Source organism: Prionailurus bengalensis, chromosome D1 (assembly GCF_016509475.1).
Source record: "Prionailurus bengalensis isolate Pbe53 chromosome D1, Fcat_Pben_1.1_paternal_pri, whole genome shotgun sequence".
NCBI lineage: Eukaryota > Metazoa > Chordata > Mammalia > Carnivora > Felidae > Prionailurus > Prionailurus bengalensis.
In genome coordinates, this window is record NC_057346.1 from 10,999,187 (window position 1) to 11,014,239 (window position 15,053).

At 44.4% G+C, this 15,053-nt stretch overlaps 1 protein-coding gene across 18 annotated transcripts in view; it reads left to right on the forward strand.

Moving 5' to 3' along the window:
* The first annotated feature begins 287 nt into the window (after nt 1-287).
* Nucleotides 288-15,053, forward strand: part of NCAM1 (neural cell adhesion molecule 1) — a 314,823-nt gene continuing 300,057 nt past the window's right edge. For 7 of the 18 annotated variants that reach the window (XM_043579347.1, XM_043579348.1, XM_043579343.1 and 4 more), the window contains exon 1: nt 289-609. In XM_043579347.1, coding sequence (XP_043435282.1) covers nt 558-609 — 52 coding nt within the window. In that variant the 5' untranslated portion in view covers nt 289-557. Of the gene's footprint in view, nt 610-15,053 lie in introns of all 18 variants that reach the window. The other 11 variants (XM_043579349.1, XM_043579350.1, XM_043579351.1 and 8 more) reach the window with 3 other exon arrangements.

Here is a 15,053-nt window from a genome sequence, read left to right on the forward strand (position 1 = left end):
ATTTACTGGTTATTAAAATATCCACCTTCCCAACTAAGGAAGGCTGGGTGGCAGGAGGGACCGTGGAGGCGTGGGGGAGAAGTGTGAAGAGAAGAAATCCCAGCTCTGCCTGAAGACTGCGTGAGAAAGAGCCCGACTCCTCCAGCAGCTCCAGGCCGCGTTTTGCAGGCGGCCGCATCTGCCTCCCCTGTCTCTCTTACCTCCTTGATGTTCGGCACTATTTGTGGCCGGCGTGGTGGAAGGACACAGTGAGGTTCTCACCCCCGCCCCCCCGCCCCCCGCTCCCATCCCCAGTTCCATCAAAGCGAACCCGGGCCAGCGCAAGGATCTCCGAGTTGCGAGTGTGCTGAGGCTGGGACTGTCACTCATTCTCCGATCAGCGCGTGAACGCAGCTCGACAAGCCGCTGGCAGGAAACAATTCTGCAAAAATAATCATACTCAGCCTGGCAATTGTCTGCCCCTAGGTCTGTGGCTCTGCCGCCGTCCACACTCTCTGCAAGGGGGGGGGCACAGAATTTACCGCGGCAAGAACGTCCCTCCCAGCCAGCAGATTACAATGCTGCAAACTAAGGATCTCATCTGGACTTTGTTTTTCCTGGGAACTGCAGGTACATTTTGAAATTATGATTATTCTCAGTCTGATGTACTGATCGCCCCCTCCCCCCTCCTCCTCCCACGAGGACACTGGTATTTGGGGTGGCTTTACGTGGAATGCTAAGGGTGGTCATTGTCGTTGAGCCGAGGAAGGAGTGCGTAGCCCTTGCTGCCCCGCCGAGCCCTGCGCTCTCCGGGGCTGCGCCGGACCGGGGCTGCCTACCAGCGCCGCGAGCACCGGACGCGCCTCCGGCGCGCCCGCCCTTCCCACTTTGTGTGCCCGCAACGCGGGAGCTGAGCCGCCTGCTCCCGGGGACGGGGACGCTCCCGGGGACGCTGTGGCCGCACCGGTGCTGGGCAGCGCTCCTTCCCAAAGCGGGTGGCGGGGCGGGGTTGCCGCGGCTCGGAGGTGCTGCTGCGCGGGCTCAGGTTCCGCGGGGCAGGGGCTCGTGAGCCCCGGTCCCGGGAAGAGTGAACAATAAGGCCGGGGCGGCTGCCCCATCGTTATTTCCCTGGGTCTAATAAAGTGGGGCTCGCCGCCGTCGCGCCCAGCCCCCCCCCCCTCCTGCCCGGGCTGAATAACGGTTTGCAAAATGAGGCGAAAATGGGCAGAATCTCAGGGCTGTGTGGCCGTTCTTGCATCCCCGTCGATATGACGTTAGTTTTTCATTTGCCAAATCGCTGGTTACTTGCAAAGCCTGCTCTCGGCCGGGAGCACGGAGGGATGGGAGGGCCGAGCGCCGCGTTTTGACAGGAGGAAGTGCGGAGGGGCGGAGGGCGAGGAGGGCGTGATCGGGCAGCCTGGTGTGTGTGTGCGCGTGTGTGTGCGCGCGCGTGTGCCTTCACACTCACCGCGAGCCCCGTGTTGCACGGTGCGCGAGAAGAATGGCAGGTAGCCACCCGCAGCACCTCGCCTAGCCTCCTTTCTTTGGGCGAGGTTCCTGAATCTAGCAAAGTGTGAACAATAGGGAGCTGAGGAGGAGATAGTCAAGGGATGCTGCCGCGCGGGTGGCGGGGGCTGCGCCGCCGCCCAGAAAACCTCGGTGGCCGGCCGGGAGGGATGTTCATTTCATTTAGGGTATTTCCACCCCGGCCTCCCTGGGAGATTCTTCTGTGCTCGCCCAATGGCCCCTCCAGCTGCTCTCCACACCCCACCCCACCCAGGGATTTGCGCTCTGGCATGGATGGTCGGGAAGGAGGAAGAAATGGATCAGGGGCCTCAGAGAGCTGGGTGGGGTGGGCGCACATTCCGGGAGGGGGGCGTGTGCCGGGAAGCGCCCGGGGAGAGCAGAGCAGAGGGGACGGTGAGTCCCGGCGGCCGCTGCCAGGTGCCGCCTCTGCTACCCTAGACGGCGGAGCCCGGGTGGGGGAGCGCTCGGGGCGGGCCCTCCCCGGGCGGCACGGGAGTAGCCCCGGCCACCGCCTCCAGCCAACTCGGGTCCCTTTCCCATGGCGACCAATCAGAGCGAGGCTGGCTGGGCGGGAAGCCGTGAGAGGCTTTTATTGCGGCACGGGTGACGGCCCAGAGCTGCCAGGACCGTCTCCGGTGTTCCAGCCTAACGGTCTTGCTCGCCCCCCCCCCCCCCGCCAGGAGAAACCCCGCCCCGCAGCCCGGAGGGAAGAAGATGGAGCCCAGGTGCCCCCAGGAGGTCCGGCCCGCCCATGCTCGCCCACTCGAGCCTCTGTCACGCAGCCCCGGGGCGTCCCTTCCGCCCCCCAGCGTGCACACTCTGCCCGTGTCTTCCCGGACCGAGCTTGTAGCCTAGGAGGGCGCAGTGGCTGGGAGCATCGACTCGCGCGTGCGCCGACCGGCCTGCTGCGGGCCGGGGGCGAGGCTGGGGGTGGGGCCGAGGGGGGTTGAGGGGACCCTCAGCCACCGGGCGGCCCCGCGCGGCAGGTCGCTGGTCCCTCCGCCACCTGACCGGGGCCGCACCGGGCTTGCCCTTTTCTGTGGTGCCGGCTGGTCTCCGCGCGTGCCCTCCTCCCGTCGAGGTGGGGGCGTGGCCATGGAGACCTGCTCTTTGGGGGGCCTTTGGGAGGGATTGCTGGCCAACCTTTCCACCACCGTGAAGGGTGTAACCTTCCGTGTTGGGATGTGCGGGCAGGCGCAGGCTAGTACCCGTCCAGGGAGTCCCGGATTGGGATGCGGTGGCTGACCAGGCAAGGGTGGCATTCTGATCAGTGTTCCCTGGAGGGAAAGCGGCCTCAGTCCCGCCCTAGGACTGTGAGGATGGGGACAAGGCAGAACACTAAACGCACACAAGCTTGCCTAACAAAAGAAAGAAGTTGAACGGTTTTCCAAAGAGAAATCATTTTCCATTAAAATATTGATAATTCCACAGTTAAAAAAATCGAAGCCTTCAAATCAAAGGGTCAGGGTGAAAATAAAAACAGTATTATATATACGTACGCACATATATGTAAATGTGTATATGTAGTAATAATTATTATAATAGTAACATAATTATTATTTTTTCCTCAAGTGTATTTTCAGGGACAGTGGTAGTTCAGTCTCTGTGCTCTATACAGTGCGTATGAAAATTTAAATACAACGTATGCTACCCTTAACACCAAAGGAAATCAGTCCTGCAGCCTGTCTCATTTTGGTATCTTTTGCTCTTTCCGAATAAGGTGAAAGGTTGCGGAATCACACAGCAAATTTGAGTTTATTCTAACAGCAGTTCTGGATGTTTTGTGGAAAAATGGAATGATTTGGAATGGTTAAGTCGTGTTTATCTGGCAATTTTACAATCCTCTTCCAATTTTTCTTGCTAGAGTAGAGGAATGAATAGGACTGACTGGTTTTCTAACAAGGTAGCACTGATTAAGAACAAAGGACACCTTTGCTACCTCACAGAAGCCAGCTAGTAGGTATATGAGTACATACAACGTCCCTCACTAAGTGAATCATCAAGGTGTGTTTCAGTCAGGTTTGCTGTGAGTACAATTATGCCGAGCTGTATTATTTTTGTTGATTTTTATTTGAAGGTCAGAAAGGTGTGTTTCTGAACAAAATGCAACTGAATATAATATAGTTGTACTGAAGAATGTGGAAGAAGTTGCACGACTCTATCCCAAAACCAGAAAGTTAATTTTTCTTTCGACAAATATTAGTGTAGATTAAAATACTGGAAATAACTCAGAATTTGTTTAAAATTTAACACAGGTAGACACAAAAAGAATATAACACAGACAGTGTGGAAGTGTGGCCTGTACTTTATTTAATAGTTTTTGAGTTACTATTCCTGCTGTGAAGGTTCTAAAGATCTACCAATCATGTTGCTTTCGTTAGTCCAAAAATTTACATTTTTTTAAAGTCACTTTTTCAAGAAGCTTCCCCCTTCTTCCCTCAACAGATTGAATTTGTTGACTTTTTTTCCCAGGTATGTTTCCTCAGGATCTACTTTTTTAGAAGTAGTACTGGAATAGCAGAAAATAGCAGAGCATAATCTTGTTCAATAAAGGAGGTTTATCCGAGTCTCCTTGCTAATTGTTTAAACTAAGGATTTGTTGACCTAACTGGTGAACTGTTTCTTGAGCTTGATAGTACAAGAATTAAGGCAGTAATTATTTGCAAACCCCCCACCAAACCCAAAAATTATGGTATGGGTGTGGTCTTAGCAAGGGCTGTGGGTGCTTACTCAAGGCGACGGATCAGAGGGAGCAGTTAGTCACATGAAAACCTGTAATTCTAAGAGTTTTGCTTAGTGCTTCTCTTTGGAGTCTATTCATCATTAATCGAGTTCCTCAGATAGGTAATATGTAGTTTAATGTAAGTAATCTGTATCTATATTTTTCTGTCACAGGGAACAAGGTCTTAATTGCCTCTCAAAATAAATAGCACCATTTTCTCATTCAAAACCTAATCTTTACACATGACAGATGTTTTTGTTTGCTATGGAACTTGGTTTCTTAAATTATAGACGGCATCTTATAAACTTTACACTGCTTGAAATATGAAATATGGACTTGGGAATTTCTGACCCAACCACTTAATTTTTTAAGGTGACAAAGCCTCTACTTAATAGGAGTTTGATGAATTCCCCATATTTACGTCTTCAGTGTTAAAGCACCGTGGCTGCCCTCCAGACAGAAAGTGACTTCAATGCTACTGGCAGACCTCCAAAGATATTTTACAGACAGTCCTTCCTGTCTTTGTGCGAAATGAGTGATTGACTACCTGTTGCTAGAGAACAGTATGGACTTTCCCTGCCAATCTTGGGTTTGTGGTGATGGAGAGCAGAAGCAGTCGGCAGGGTGGAGAGAGATGGGGTCCCACCTGCCACTGCCAGTCTTCTGGGAACAGGCAGCCTGAGAGGAGACAAAGGCATGCAGAAAAGGCTCTCTGGTACTGTTTAAGTATTGAGTCTTAGAGCCCACAGATATTTCATGGTCTCAGGATAAATATTTTAATGTCACTTCCATAACTGATAACTCCTCAGTGTAGTGTTCTGACAAATGTATAAGCTAAGAAACATCTGGATCTTTAAAAGAAAGGGCAGCAAATTACAAATAGCATTTTACTAGTACTTAAAAATGGGTTACAAATCAGACAAGATTGGAACCATGAATCAACTGGCTATGTAGTAATAATGAGTACTTGAGTTTTGAAATAAAAAAGACTAAGATTAGGGTTCCTTGAGTTAAAAAGAGGAGAAATGAGTAAAATTCAGAAGAGAGTTTCATACATGTCTTGGAAAAGGTCTCTAAGCAATAGTGTAAGAGACGCCCTCTTAGGAAGAGGGGGATGCCCAGGGACCCCTCTGAATCCTACGGATTAGGTGTCCACGAGGCCCAGAGTTTTTTCCTACGAGGAAACAACCCTAGTGAAACAGTCATTGATAATACAGGTCGATGTGCTTACTACAGTAGGGCAACAACATCCAGAAGTCCATCTGAAGGTCACAGTCATGTCACGTTTAGCCCTTTTTGTTATCAGTATTAACTCTCGGTACCAACCCTTAAAACCATTCACTGATGTAAAGGGATGTAAATTATTTGGCGTTGCTAGTGGTGTCATTATGCCCTTTCATTTCGCACTTTTGAAATGCTGTCTGTCTGCTGAAGATGCTCATTAGGGTCATTGCCTTTTGATGTTGGTCTGCGTGCCAAATGGCAGCCTTTCTGGCAGTTTCCATACATTACAGTTAAGGCGCTTTTAGGCCTTGTCTACACGCAGCCACTGATTTAACTGTTTTCAGCTAGGATGATACACTTCTACCTTCCTGCACTATTAATTTAGCTTCCGAGCAGTTGGAGACCAAAACGCGACTACACTGAAAAGATAAGCCCTTTGCTCTGCTTTGTGTATGTGTGGTTTTTTTGGGGGGGGTGGAGAAAAGGTTTTAATGTACCTATTGTGCATTCTTTTTCTGCCAGATATATGTAAATATGTTTTCCTTTGAATTCAAAGACCACATCACTGATAGGACTTGAAAGGCTTCTTTCTATTCCATTCTGTATTCTCACCCAGGACTTTCTGATTGGTAGCTGCCAACACTGGCCTGTTTTCTGTCGGTGTCATCCTTGAGATAACATGTGACAGGCCTTGGTATCTGATTACCTCATCCTTTAGGAATATCTATAGTAATGTCACAGCACTTGAGATTGTGTTACATTAGGTATTCCCTCCAACCGTTGATCACATATATTAATTGAGTTCCAGCTCTGTGGGGAATTACAAAGGACTGAGATGGAATACTTTGTGCTGGCAAGAAACCTAGAGGGTAGGATCACATAGAGTTTAAGAGGGAGCGGCCCACAACCCCAGGTTGAAAGCCCAGCTGTACATATCCCTTATTTGCCATCCGACTTGGGGCAAGCCCTATAGCTTCCCTAAGTTTCAGCTTTCTCTTCTGCAAAATGGCAAAATTAGCAGTGCCCCCATGTTAGAGTGGTGAATATATTAGAGATCACAGGACTTCAGTGCATGTGAGCCGTGTTTATTGATGAGAAAGAGAGGTGTATATGGATCTAGAAAAACATAATATTCAGACATAGTGCTCTTTCCATGACCCAAAGAAGGATATTATGAGAACATGACTTCTTCAGTGAGTAGAGCTTGACTTTAAAAAATCTTGAATATGCCTGCACTGTCATGTTGCTTGTGAATATGTTAGAGAGAAAAGTGATTCTCCTTATAAGGCTGAAAGCCATCAGCACAAAGGTTGATGTGGGTTTCATGGGGCCTGAAGGATGTGCAATTTTGAAGGGCCCGTTTAAGGAAAATAAAAAACTCTTCCACAAAATTTAGGAGATAAGTGACCATGAGAACATGTTGGCTTTGGGGCGCCTGGGTGGCTCAGTCGGTTGAGCATCCAACTTCAGCTCAGGTCATGATCTCACGGTCTGTGAGTTCAAGCCCTGCATCGGACTCTGTGCTGACAGCTCAGAGCCTAGAGCCTGCTTCAGATTCTGTGTCTCCCTCTCTTTTGACCCTCCCCCATTCATGCCCGGTCTCTCTCTCTCTCTCTCTCTCTCTCTCTCTCTCTCTCAAAAATAAACATTAGAAAAAAAATTAAACAAAAACATGTCGGCAGGTCCCCGTGCCACACAGCCTTGGAAGGAGCCCATGTAATGTGGGGGCCCTGCAGACATCTGCCCTAGTGCCAGCAACTGTGTTTCGGTCTGCTCGAGTCCACTTGCTTCGAAATAGGTTGACTGTTCCAGTTTGTCAAGCACGTGTCTCCTAAAGGTTGTTTGTGTAGTGCTTTGAAGATCAGAATCATACATCAAAATCAAAATTGTTTTTAGAAAGAAGAAGCCATTTGACCTCTGTATTTTACAGAAAATCTTAAGTGAGACTTGAGTTGATTTAATATTTCTCCCTGCTTATATTTTTGTAAATTACTATCTGGAATAAAATAAAGTAATTGCTATTATTATGCAAATGAGTCAGACATAAATGCCCTACTGGCAGGGCAGGAAGTATTTTTGCCAACTAAAGACATATGCTGTGTTGGAAAAGAAACTCAGATTTTGTGTTAGCTATCTACAAGGAGAGGAACTGCATCGATAATCCCCATAATTATGTCTTAATCATCATCGTACAGTCCCAGACTTTTGCTCTGCATTCTATCATCCAGTCTTCATATCATTTGTTCACTAAATATTTATTGAGTGCGGTGTTCTGGGAATGCAGTGGTAAACATACATTGTCTCTGTCTTCATGGAACTTCCACTCTAAGTGTGGAGGAATAGAGACATTAAACCAGTAACATACATGTAATATTTATAATCCCATATTCTGATAAAAAAAAAATAAGGACGGGAACAGGATACTCTAAAAGATTATTACAGGGATCCCACCTCTGTGTGGTTGGGGTGGGGTGAAGAGGTGACATTTACAAAACTCTGTGAAATAAGAACAGATGGTATTCTCATTTGAGACCTGGTTGATTGACTACTTAATTCAACAAACAGTGAATCACAACACACATTCGTAAATTCCATTTAATTCAGCAAACTTTCCTGAAATCTTGACAAGGCCAAGTTGCTTCCAGATTGTTTTGGGTTTCAGATTATAAGGTCGAGGAAGCTATGCTTCTGCCTCTGGAGTTCACCATGTAGTGTGGGAGACAGACATACCATCCTTATAAGTAGAGACATGAATTAGATACCATTGGAGCACAGGGAAGAAAGCCATTAACTCTGCTTCAGACCCCCTTAAGCTGGGCCTGGGCCTCCACTCCCTGGAGCAGGAAGCAGAAGTGATTCAGGTGGTGGAGAGATGAATGCATAGGGTGATGCTGAGGGAACAGCATGGGGGGGTGGGGGGGCTTGGGGAGAAGTGGCCCGATAGCAGGGGGGAGAAAAGCTCTGTGAGGCCAGATTGTGTCAGGTCTTGAAATAGAAGCTGAGGCCGTGAAAATCTTAAGTAGTTTACAGGGGTGAACCTGGGACCATACGTGCATAGTTGACTCCATCTTCTCATGTTCTGAAGTGAAGACCGTCTGAATACACACAGCATCAGGATGTGAATTTGCTTGGTGTCTGCCAGAAGTGAGGGAGTGGTGACTGGGGGGAGGGGCAAACCAAGAGCTTTGGGTCTGACAAGTCTAGTTTGAGTGCCTCACTGTAAGTGACATTCTGTACCTTGCTGCACTTCTGGGCCTGCCTCCCTCTGTCTGTAGAATGGGGATCATGACACCTCCGTTGTGGGTTTTGGTGAGCTTAAATAAAATCTCATATGTAAAACAAGTTAGGCACTCAATATGTGCTTTTCAAAAGTTCATCTTGAACGGAGGTTTTCTTTGAAATGTTTAGGAAGTATGTGTACTGTGAATATGATGTGCAAAGTTCTGTCCTGGAGGCTGAGGGGGAAAACAATAATACCATACCAGTCCTACAGAAGCTTTCAGATGGTTGGGGAGGAAATGCTTAGTTCAGACAGTTAGGAAATCATGAACGTTACTGTATGAATCATTGCCAAAAAGTAGGAGGCAAATACTAATTGTGAGAATTGTGAAGAAAGACAAAAATCATCTCATCATCTCGGTTCGTTTTAATGTCCAGAAGAAGGTGTTGGACAAGCTGGTATTTGATGTGGACCCTCACGGGCATAAGGACAGATAAGGAGAGAGAGGACCCATTTCTCTGTAGGACAGCATGTGTCTAGCTAGAGAATTGGTCTTCAAGATCATTGAAAGCAGACTGGAGATTGGGCCAGGTCTTATTAAAATCTTAAACGCTAGACAAAGGAGAGGGATGTTGGAGAAATCATTTTCTAAAATATTTAAGGTTATATTCCATGATAACACTTGAACATCTGCTGTGCTAGGCTCTGTGTTTGATGCTAGCTTTGAATTAACAGAGAAATAGGAGGAAACTGGTAGGGATCACTGCAGTACTTGGAGGGAGTGTTCGTTTCTGTAGCTGGACCAAATAGTGTTAGGAAAAAGATTTTTGCTACACAAAAATCAAGTTTTATAAAATTTTATAAAAATTAAATTTTTATGTTCCAGAGGGGCTTGTTAAAGGAATCCAACCGTGATATAGTTTGTAAAACAGATAATCTTAGGAAGTACACTTGTAGTGGTTTTGGATAAGGATAAAAAAGGCACACAGCTGAGAGGTTAGAGATGACAAATGACTCATCTGGGGTAGATGATAGATCCAAAATAGTAGGTGACTGGGAGAGAGAAAACTTTTTAAGTTGCAAACCCAAGGGAATAAAATCATGGAGCTGTCAGCATGATGGGGAAATTGAGAAAAGGCGTTACCTTGAATGAAAGATAGACCTCAGTTCTACATAGATTAGGTTCTAGAAAAAAAAAAATTGGGTGTCCTGGTATCTTAACTTCTAGGTCAGTATTTTCAACTGTGAGTGGTAAAATCTATTCAAATAGACTTCCACCAGCATTGAAAAGCAGGAAAGGAAGGATGGAAGGAAGGGAAAAATAGAGGAAAGAGGGAATGGAATGGAATGGGAGGGAATGGGAGGGAATGGAATGGAATGGAATGGAATGGAATGGAATGGAATGGGAAAGAGAGTATGTATCTTTGTAGCAAGGATAAGTATTTTGTGAAACTTTTCTTGACCCAGTTGTGATGGAAAAACATATCTAATTATGGCTCAGATAAAAATAATGTCATAGATAGAGGAATATAGGATTAGACAGAGGCTAAGCCATTCTGTGGGGCAGAGAAGGTGTAGGGCAGAGACCTAATGGTTTAGGGGCATAGGGAGCAGCAGTGACAGCAGAAATACTTGCTGGGCATCTATGCAGTCTTTTAGCTGCAGGTGTACAACAGAGCTCCAAAACTCAACACTACAATATTTTGTTAGCCTACTATCTAGTGGAGAATGAAAAGGCAACTGGGAGTACCAGGTAGCATCTAAAGCCAGATATGTGGCTAAGATTTCAGAGGCAGAGGAAAAATTACCTGGGCACTAGGGCGGTTGGAGAATTCTTCGCAGTATAGTGACAGCTGGAGGCTTTGTAGTCAGGATTTTGCTTTACGTCTAGGAATCATAGATGAGGTAGGTGATGTGTTGCATGTTTGGGAGGAAGATGCAGGAGCCCAGCTGGGAGCGGGGTACCAAGAAGACTGAGGGATCATCGTAGTCTATATTTGTATTCCTTTCCAGTGGAGAGAAGACATAGATTACAATCAGTGTATTGTGCAATTTTCATTACACCCGGAAATATTTATGTTGTAGTTTTTATGTCGCATTTAGAATGCCATCTTGTCCATAATTTGGAAAGTGATACTGAAAAAAAGGGGGTGGGGACCAGAGCCTAGTGGTGTGAACACCTGGTAGAGAAGAATAAAGTGGACAAAAGTTGGAAACAAATGGTGTATATAATACTGATTTTGTTTTTAAAAAAAATATCTGTCATTCACTAAAACTGTAAGAAGACACCTTTTTTAATACCATCTGAGTTTTCTCTAATGAGCATACATTGTTTTGTATTCAGATTGTAAAATAAATACTGTATTAAAAAGTGGGCAGTAGTCGTTAAAAGTGGATATGTGTGTAAGAAAGATGAGGCACAAGCGGAAAACTGGGGGTTTGAATCAGAGGAGAGTGGGGATCTTAGAGAAGTTTAGTTGGGTAGTGAAATTCACATTCTCAGAGCCAAAGACAGAGGAGGAGTGGATAGCCAGGGTATTTGACCACAAAGAAGGAAGAATGGGGTGTTGGGGTGGGAAAGGCTTCAGACTGGGGGGCCATCTGGGCACAAGGGAAAAGAGCCAGGTCATGAACAAACCTTTCACAGGACAACGGGATGGGGTCACCTGAGAAGAAAAGGATAATGTTAGAGGGTTTTCTCCCCATTGGTTTCATTTATCAGGGTAGGTGATAATTTTTAGACACCATTTTATTTTCTCGCACCATTGCCCATGATATCTGTACCTTTATTCTATACCTTTAAAAAAGGTTTGTTGATAGCAAAACCCTTTGAAGTTTGTTCAGTTTGTCACAAATTAGCTGCATTGTTTTTGTGAGATTGGCAAAAGAGGGGACATGGGCATGACTGACTCCTGATGTTCTTTTATTCATACTGCGTCTCCGAGTGTCCGTTTCATCTGTGTGAGATGCTGCCAGTTGCTAGTTAAGCTGCAGTTGCTGTATGAGAATTGGATTCAGGGTGCAACATGGAAGCTTAAAGATCTGCTGTCAGGAGCACGAGGAGATGCAAATCCAGCACAAGCTCTTTGATCTGAGTTATAATTACACATTATCTTCCTTTCTTAATTTAGTATCTCCTTGTAGTGTTCTAGAGTGGTGCATACTGTAGGGGGAGCCTCAGGGGCCTTTGACATCAAACGGCATTTTGCACCCTGGGTCTTCTGCTTCCTGTGACCTTGAGCCAGTTATTTAATCTCTCCAATGCTCAGTTTATTTCTCTGTGAAACAGGAATAATAATACCCGCCTAATAGGGTTATTGTGAGGATGAAATGAGGTAATTTATGCAACTGTCTGGCACAGAGTAAGCTCAGTAATTTTTTCCCATTTTCCTTCTTTCTGTTAAAGTTCATAGTGAAGGGGTGTACAATTAGTGTTGGATTTAAGTATTGATTATAATTAGAATCACATTTTTTCCCATTTAGTTTTCATTCTCTGAGAGTTCAGGATCACCATGAATTGCAACTGAGTTAGAAACACCATGGCTGATTGCTTAGCTGTTTGTTTCAACTCCTTTGGAAGCAAAGTCTGGTAGATCTTGGTTTTGAAAAAAGTAGAATTTAAAAAAACAACTTGGCTTATATAGGTTCTCCTTTCTATTTGCATAGGGTTAATTTTATTTTATTTATTTATTTTTTTAAACGTTTATTTATTTTTGGGACAGAGAGAGACAGAGCATGAACGGGGGAGGGGCAGAGAGAGAGGGAGACACAGAATCAGAAACAGGCTCCAGGCTCTGAGCCATCAGCCCAGAGCCTGACGCGGGGCTCGAACTCACGGACCGCCAGATCGTGACCTGGCTGAAGTCGGACGCTTAACCGACTGCGCCACCCAGGCGCCCCGCATAGGGTTAATTTTAAACCTGTCAATTCACCATAATAGTAGAGCCGTAAAATTTAGTGTACTTAAATAAATGGTTGCTGCTAAAGATCATGTTGGTGACACTTCATTAATCTGGAAGTCATTTGTCTGGCATCCTTAAATCTTTGGAACATGAAGCATGAAGAATAAGGGAAAAAAAGAAGAAGTAAGAGAAAGATGCCTCTGGATAGCCAAAATAGATATCCCAAAGCCCATGTATTTAATTGTATGCACTTGACCCATAGGGGAAGTCCTTTAGCCTTTTTTTTCCCCCAGAAAGAGTGCATATATTTTTAGTTAATTTCCTAGCTTCTACCACATGTAGAAGGGCTCTGAGACTCAAACTAGAATCAAGGAAACATGACTATTAGGTATAAGTATATTGGTAGTATACTAGTAGGAAGATGTAGTAACTTGCATGGATGGAAAAATTATGAAAAACAGATTCAAGAACACAAAGTTCTATACATGACAAAGTTCCAAGGGAATGTCTGTAACATAGTGCAACATAAATAATGGGTGTTCATAATTAAGCCTCATTTGGAAGAGCCAACTATTGGCCTATTCAAGCAGCAGGCAAAACTTATATGGATTAGTTTTTGGAGCATGTGTCTTTCATATTCAGCTCTGTCCTACGTAATGAAGGAGGTATGATTTCAAGGAGTCTCTGTGTAGTTGCAAACATGAAACAGACATAGATGTAGGTACCACTCTCTTCACCAGTGGTAAGTTGGAATGAAAGGTAATATAATTAGTGTTACTCATATGGAAAAGCAGTCATGAGACATTCTAATCCCCAATGATTTAGGACAAAGGATATTTCATATTTCATTTCTATAGAGTGACCTTGTTATATATAGCCTCTCAGCTCTGCTTGAATTCCACAGCTATTTACTTACCATTAAGGGAAGTTGTGTCAGCCAGCGTCTCTCTCTTCTCCATTACATTATAGTCCGTATGTATTGGGATTAAAGATCCTAACTATTCAAGCAATTAGAATTCATTGGTTGTAATTCCTCCCTTTCTTAAATTTAATTTTTATTCTTAGCAAAATGACATGTCCACATTGTTTAAGAAGTTAAGTCATTTTATAAAACATGAAACATTAGTCCCCTGCCTCAACCCTTACTACCCTTTCTTACCCCTCCGTTATCCTTCCTGTTTCTGATTTTGACTTCCCTGAAGCATCCACTTTCTATTCATTTAGTTGTGTCTACCTTTTTTAATGTCCATATTTATACTTTCTTACTTTGTCAGTTTCAGGCATTATTTATTGACTTTATTCTCTGTGGGTTTAGTATTCGTACAATACTCTCTACCCCCTTATTTCCTTTACCTTGGCCTCCCAATATAACAATTTTTCCATTTTTGATTTAAACAGTATTTAATGTTTACATTATTATGACCATGTAAATATTATTCACAGCTGAGCGTTGAGCAATTATATGATTTTATTTCATTTCTTATATAATGTACTGTCTTTCCTGAAGTTTATGATGGCCTTAGTTTTTCTTTGCTTAGTTTTCTATATACCTATCACTAATTCATTATCCACCTCTCAGACTGACATGTAAATTCCCTGTCAATATGTTCAAATGTGGCTATTTTCTTTCATCTTCAGAGGGCATATATCCTAGACCTTATTCTCATTCTTCACTTTTGACTGTTGGTGATCTATGCTTGCAGCAGTTAATTTATATTTGCCTCATATACAATTCTCTAGGTTGGAAATTGCTGTCTCCAAGGATTTGGAAGGTATTGCTCCTTCAAAACTTTTGTTTTCTAGCTTTCATTGTTGCATTTGTGACATCTAATGCTTTCTGATTTGTAATATTTTGTACAAAACTTATTTATTTCTCATCTAGAAGATCTTAGGATCTTCCCTTTGTTACAGCATTCTGAAATTTCACAATGCTGTACTTTGTTGTAGGTCTGTTTTTTTTATGGGAGGTAGGTTCTCAGTGGGCCATTTTGGTCTGGAAATTCATGTTTTTCTGTGCTAGGAAATGTTCCTGCATTATTTACTTGGTATTTTCATATCTCTGTTTTTTCTCTTTTCTCTGGAGCTCTTATTCAGAAGTTAGATTGCTCCTCTAATTTTTTTTTTCCTTTTGTCTTCTCTCTCCTACATTCATTTCTTTGTCCTTGAAACTCTCTACCTTTTACTTTCTGGGAAGTTTTGTCAGCTTCTTGCCAAATTGGATTTTCTATCTTGCTAGCATGTTTTTAATTTCTAAGAATTCTGTTTTATTGTCTGTCTTTTTGGTAGTTTCCTCTTCTTGTTTCTTGGTACAATATCTTTTATATTTCTGAGTATTTTAGAAAAATTTTCTTGTAATGCCTGGGTGGCTCAGTCAGTTAAGCCACCACCAACTCTTGGTTTGGGCTGAGGTCACGATCTCACGGTTTCGTAAGTTCAAGCCCCATGTCGGGCTCTGCCCTGGCAGCATAGAGCCTGCTTG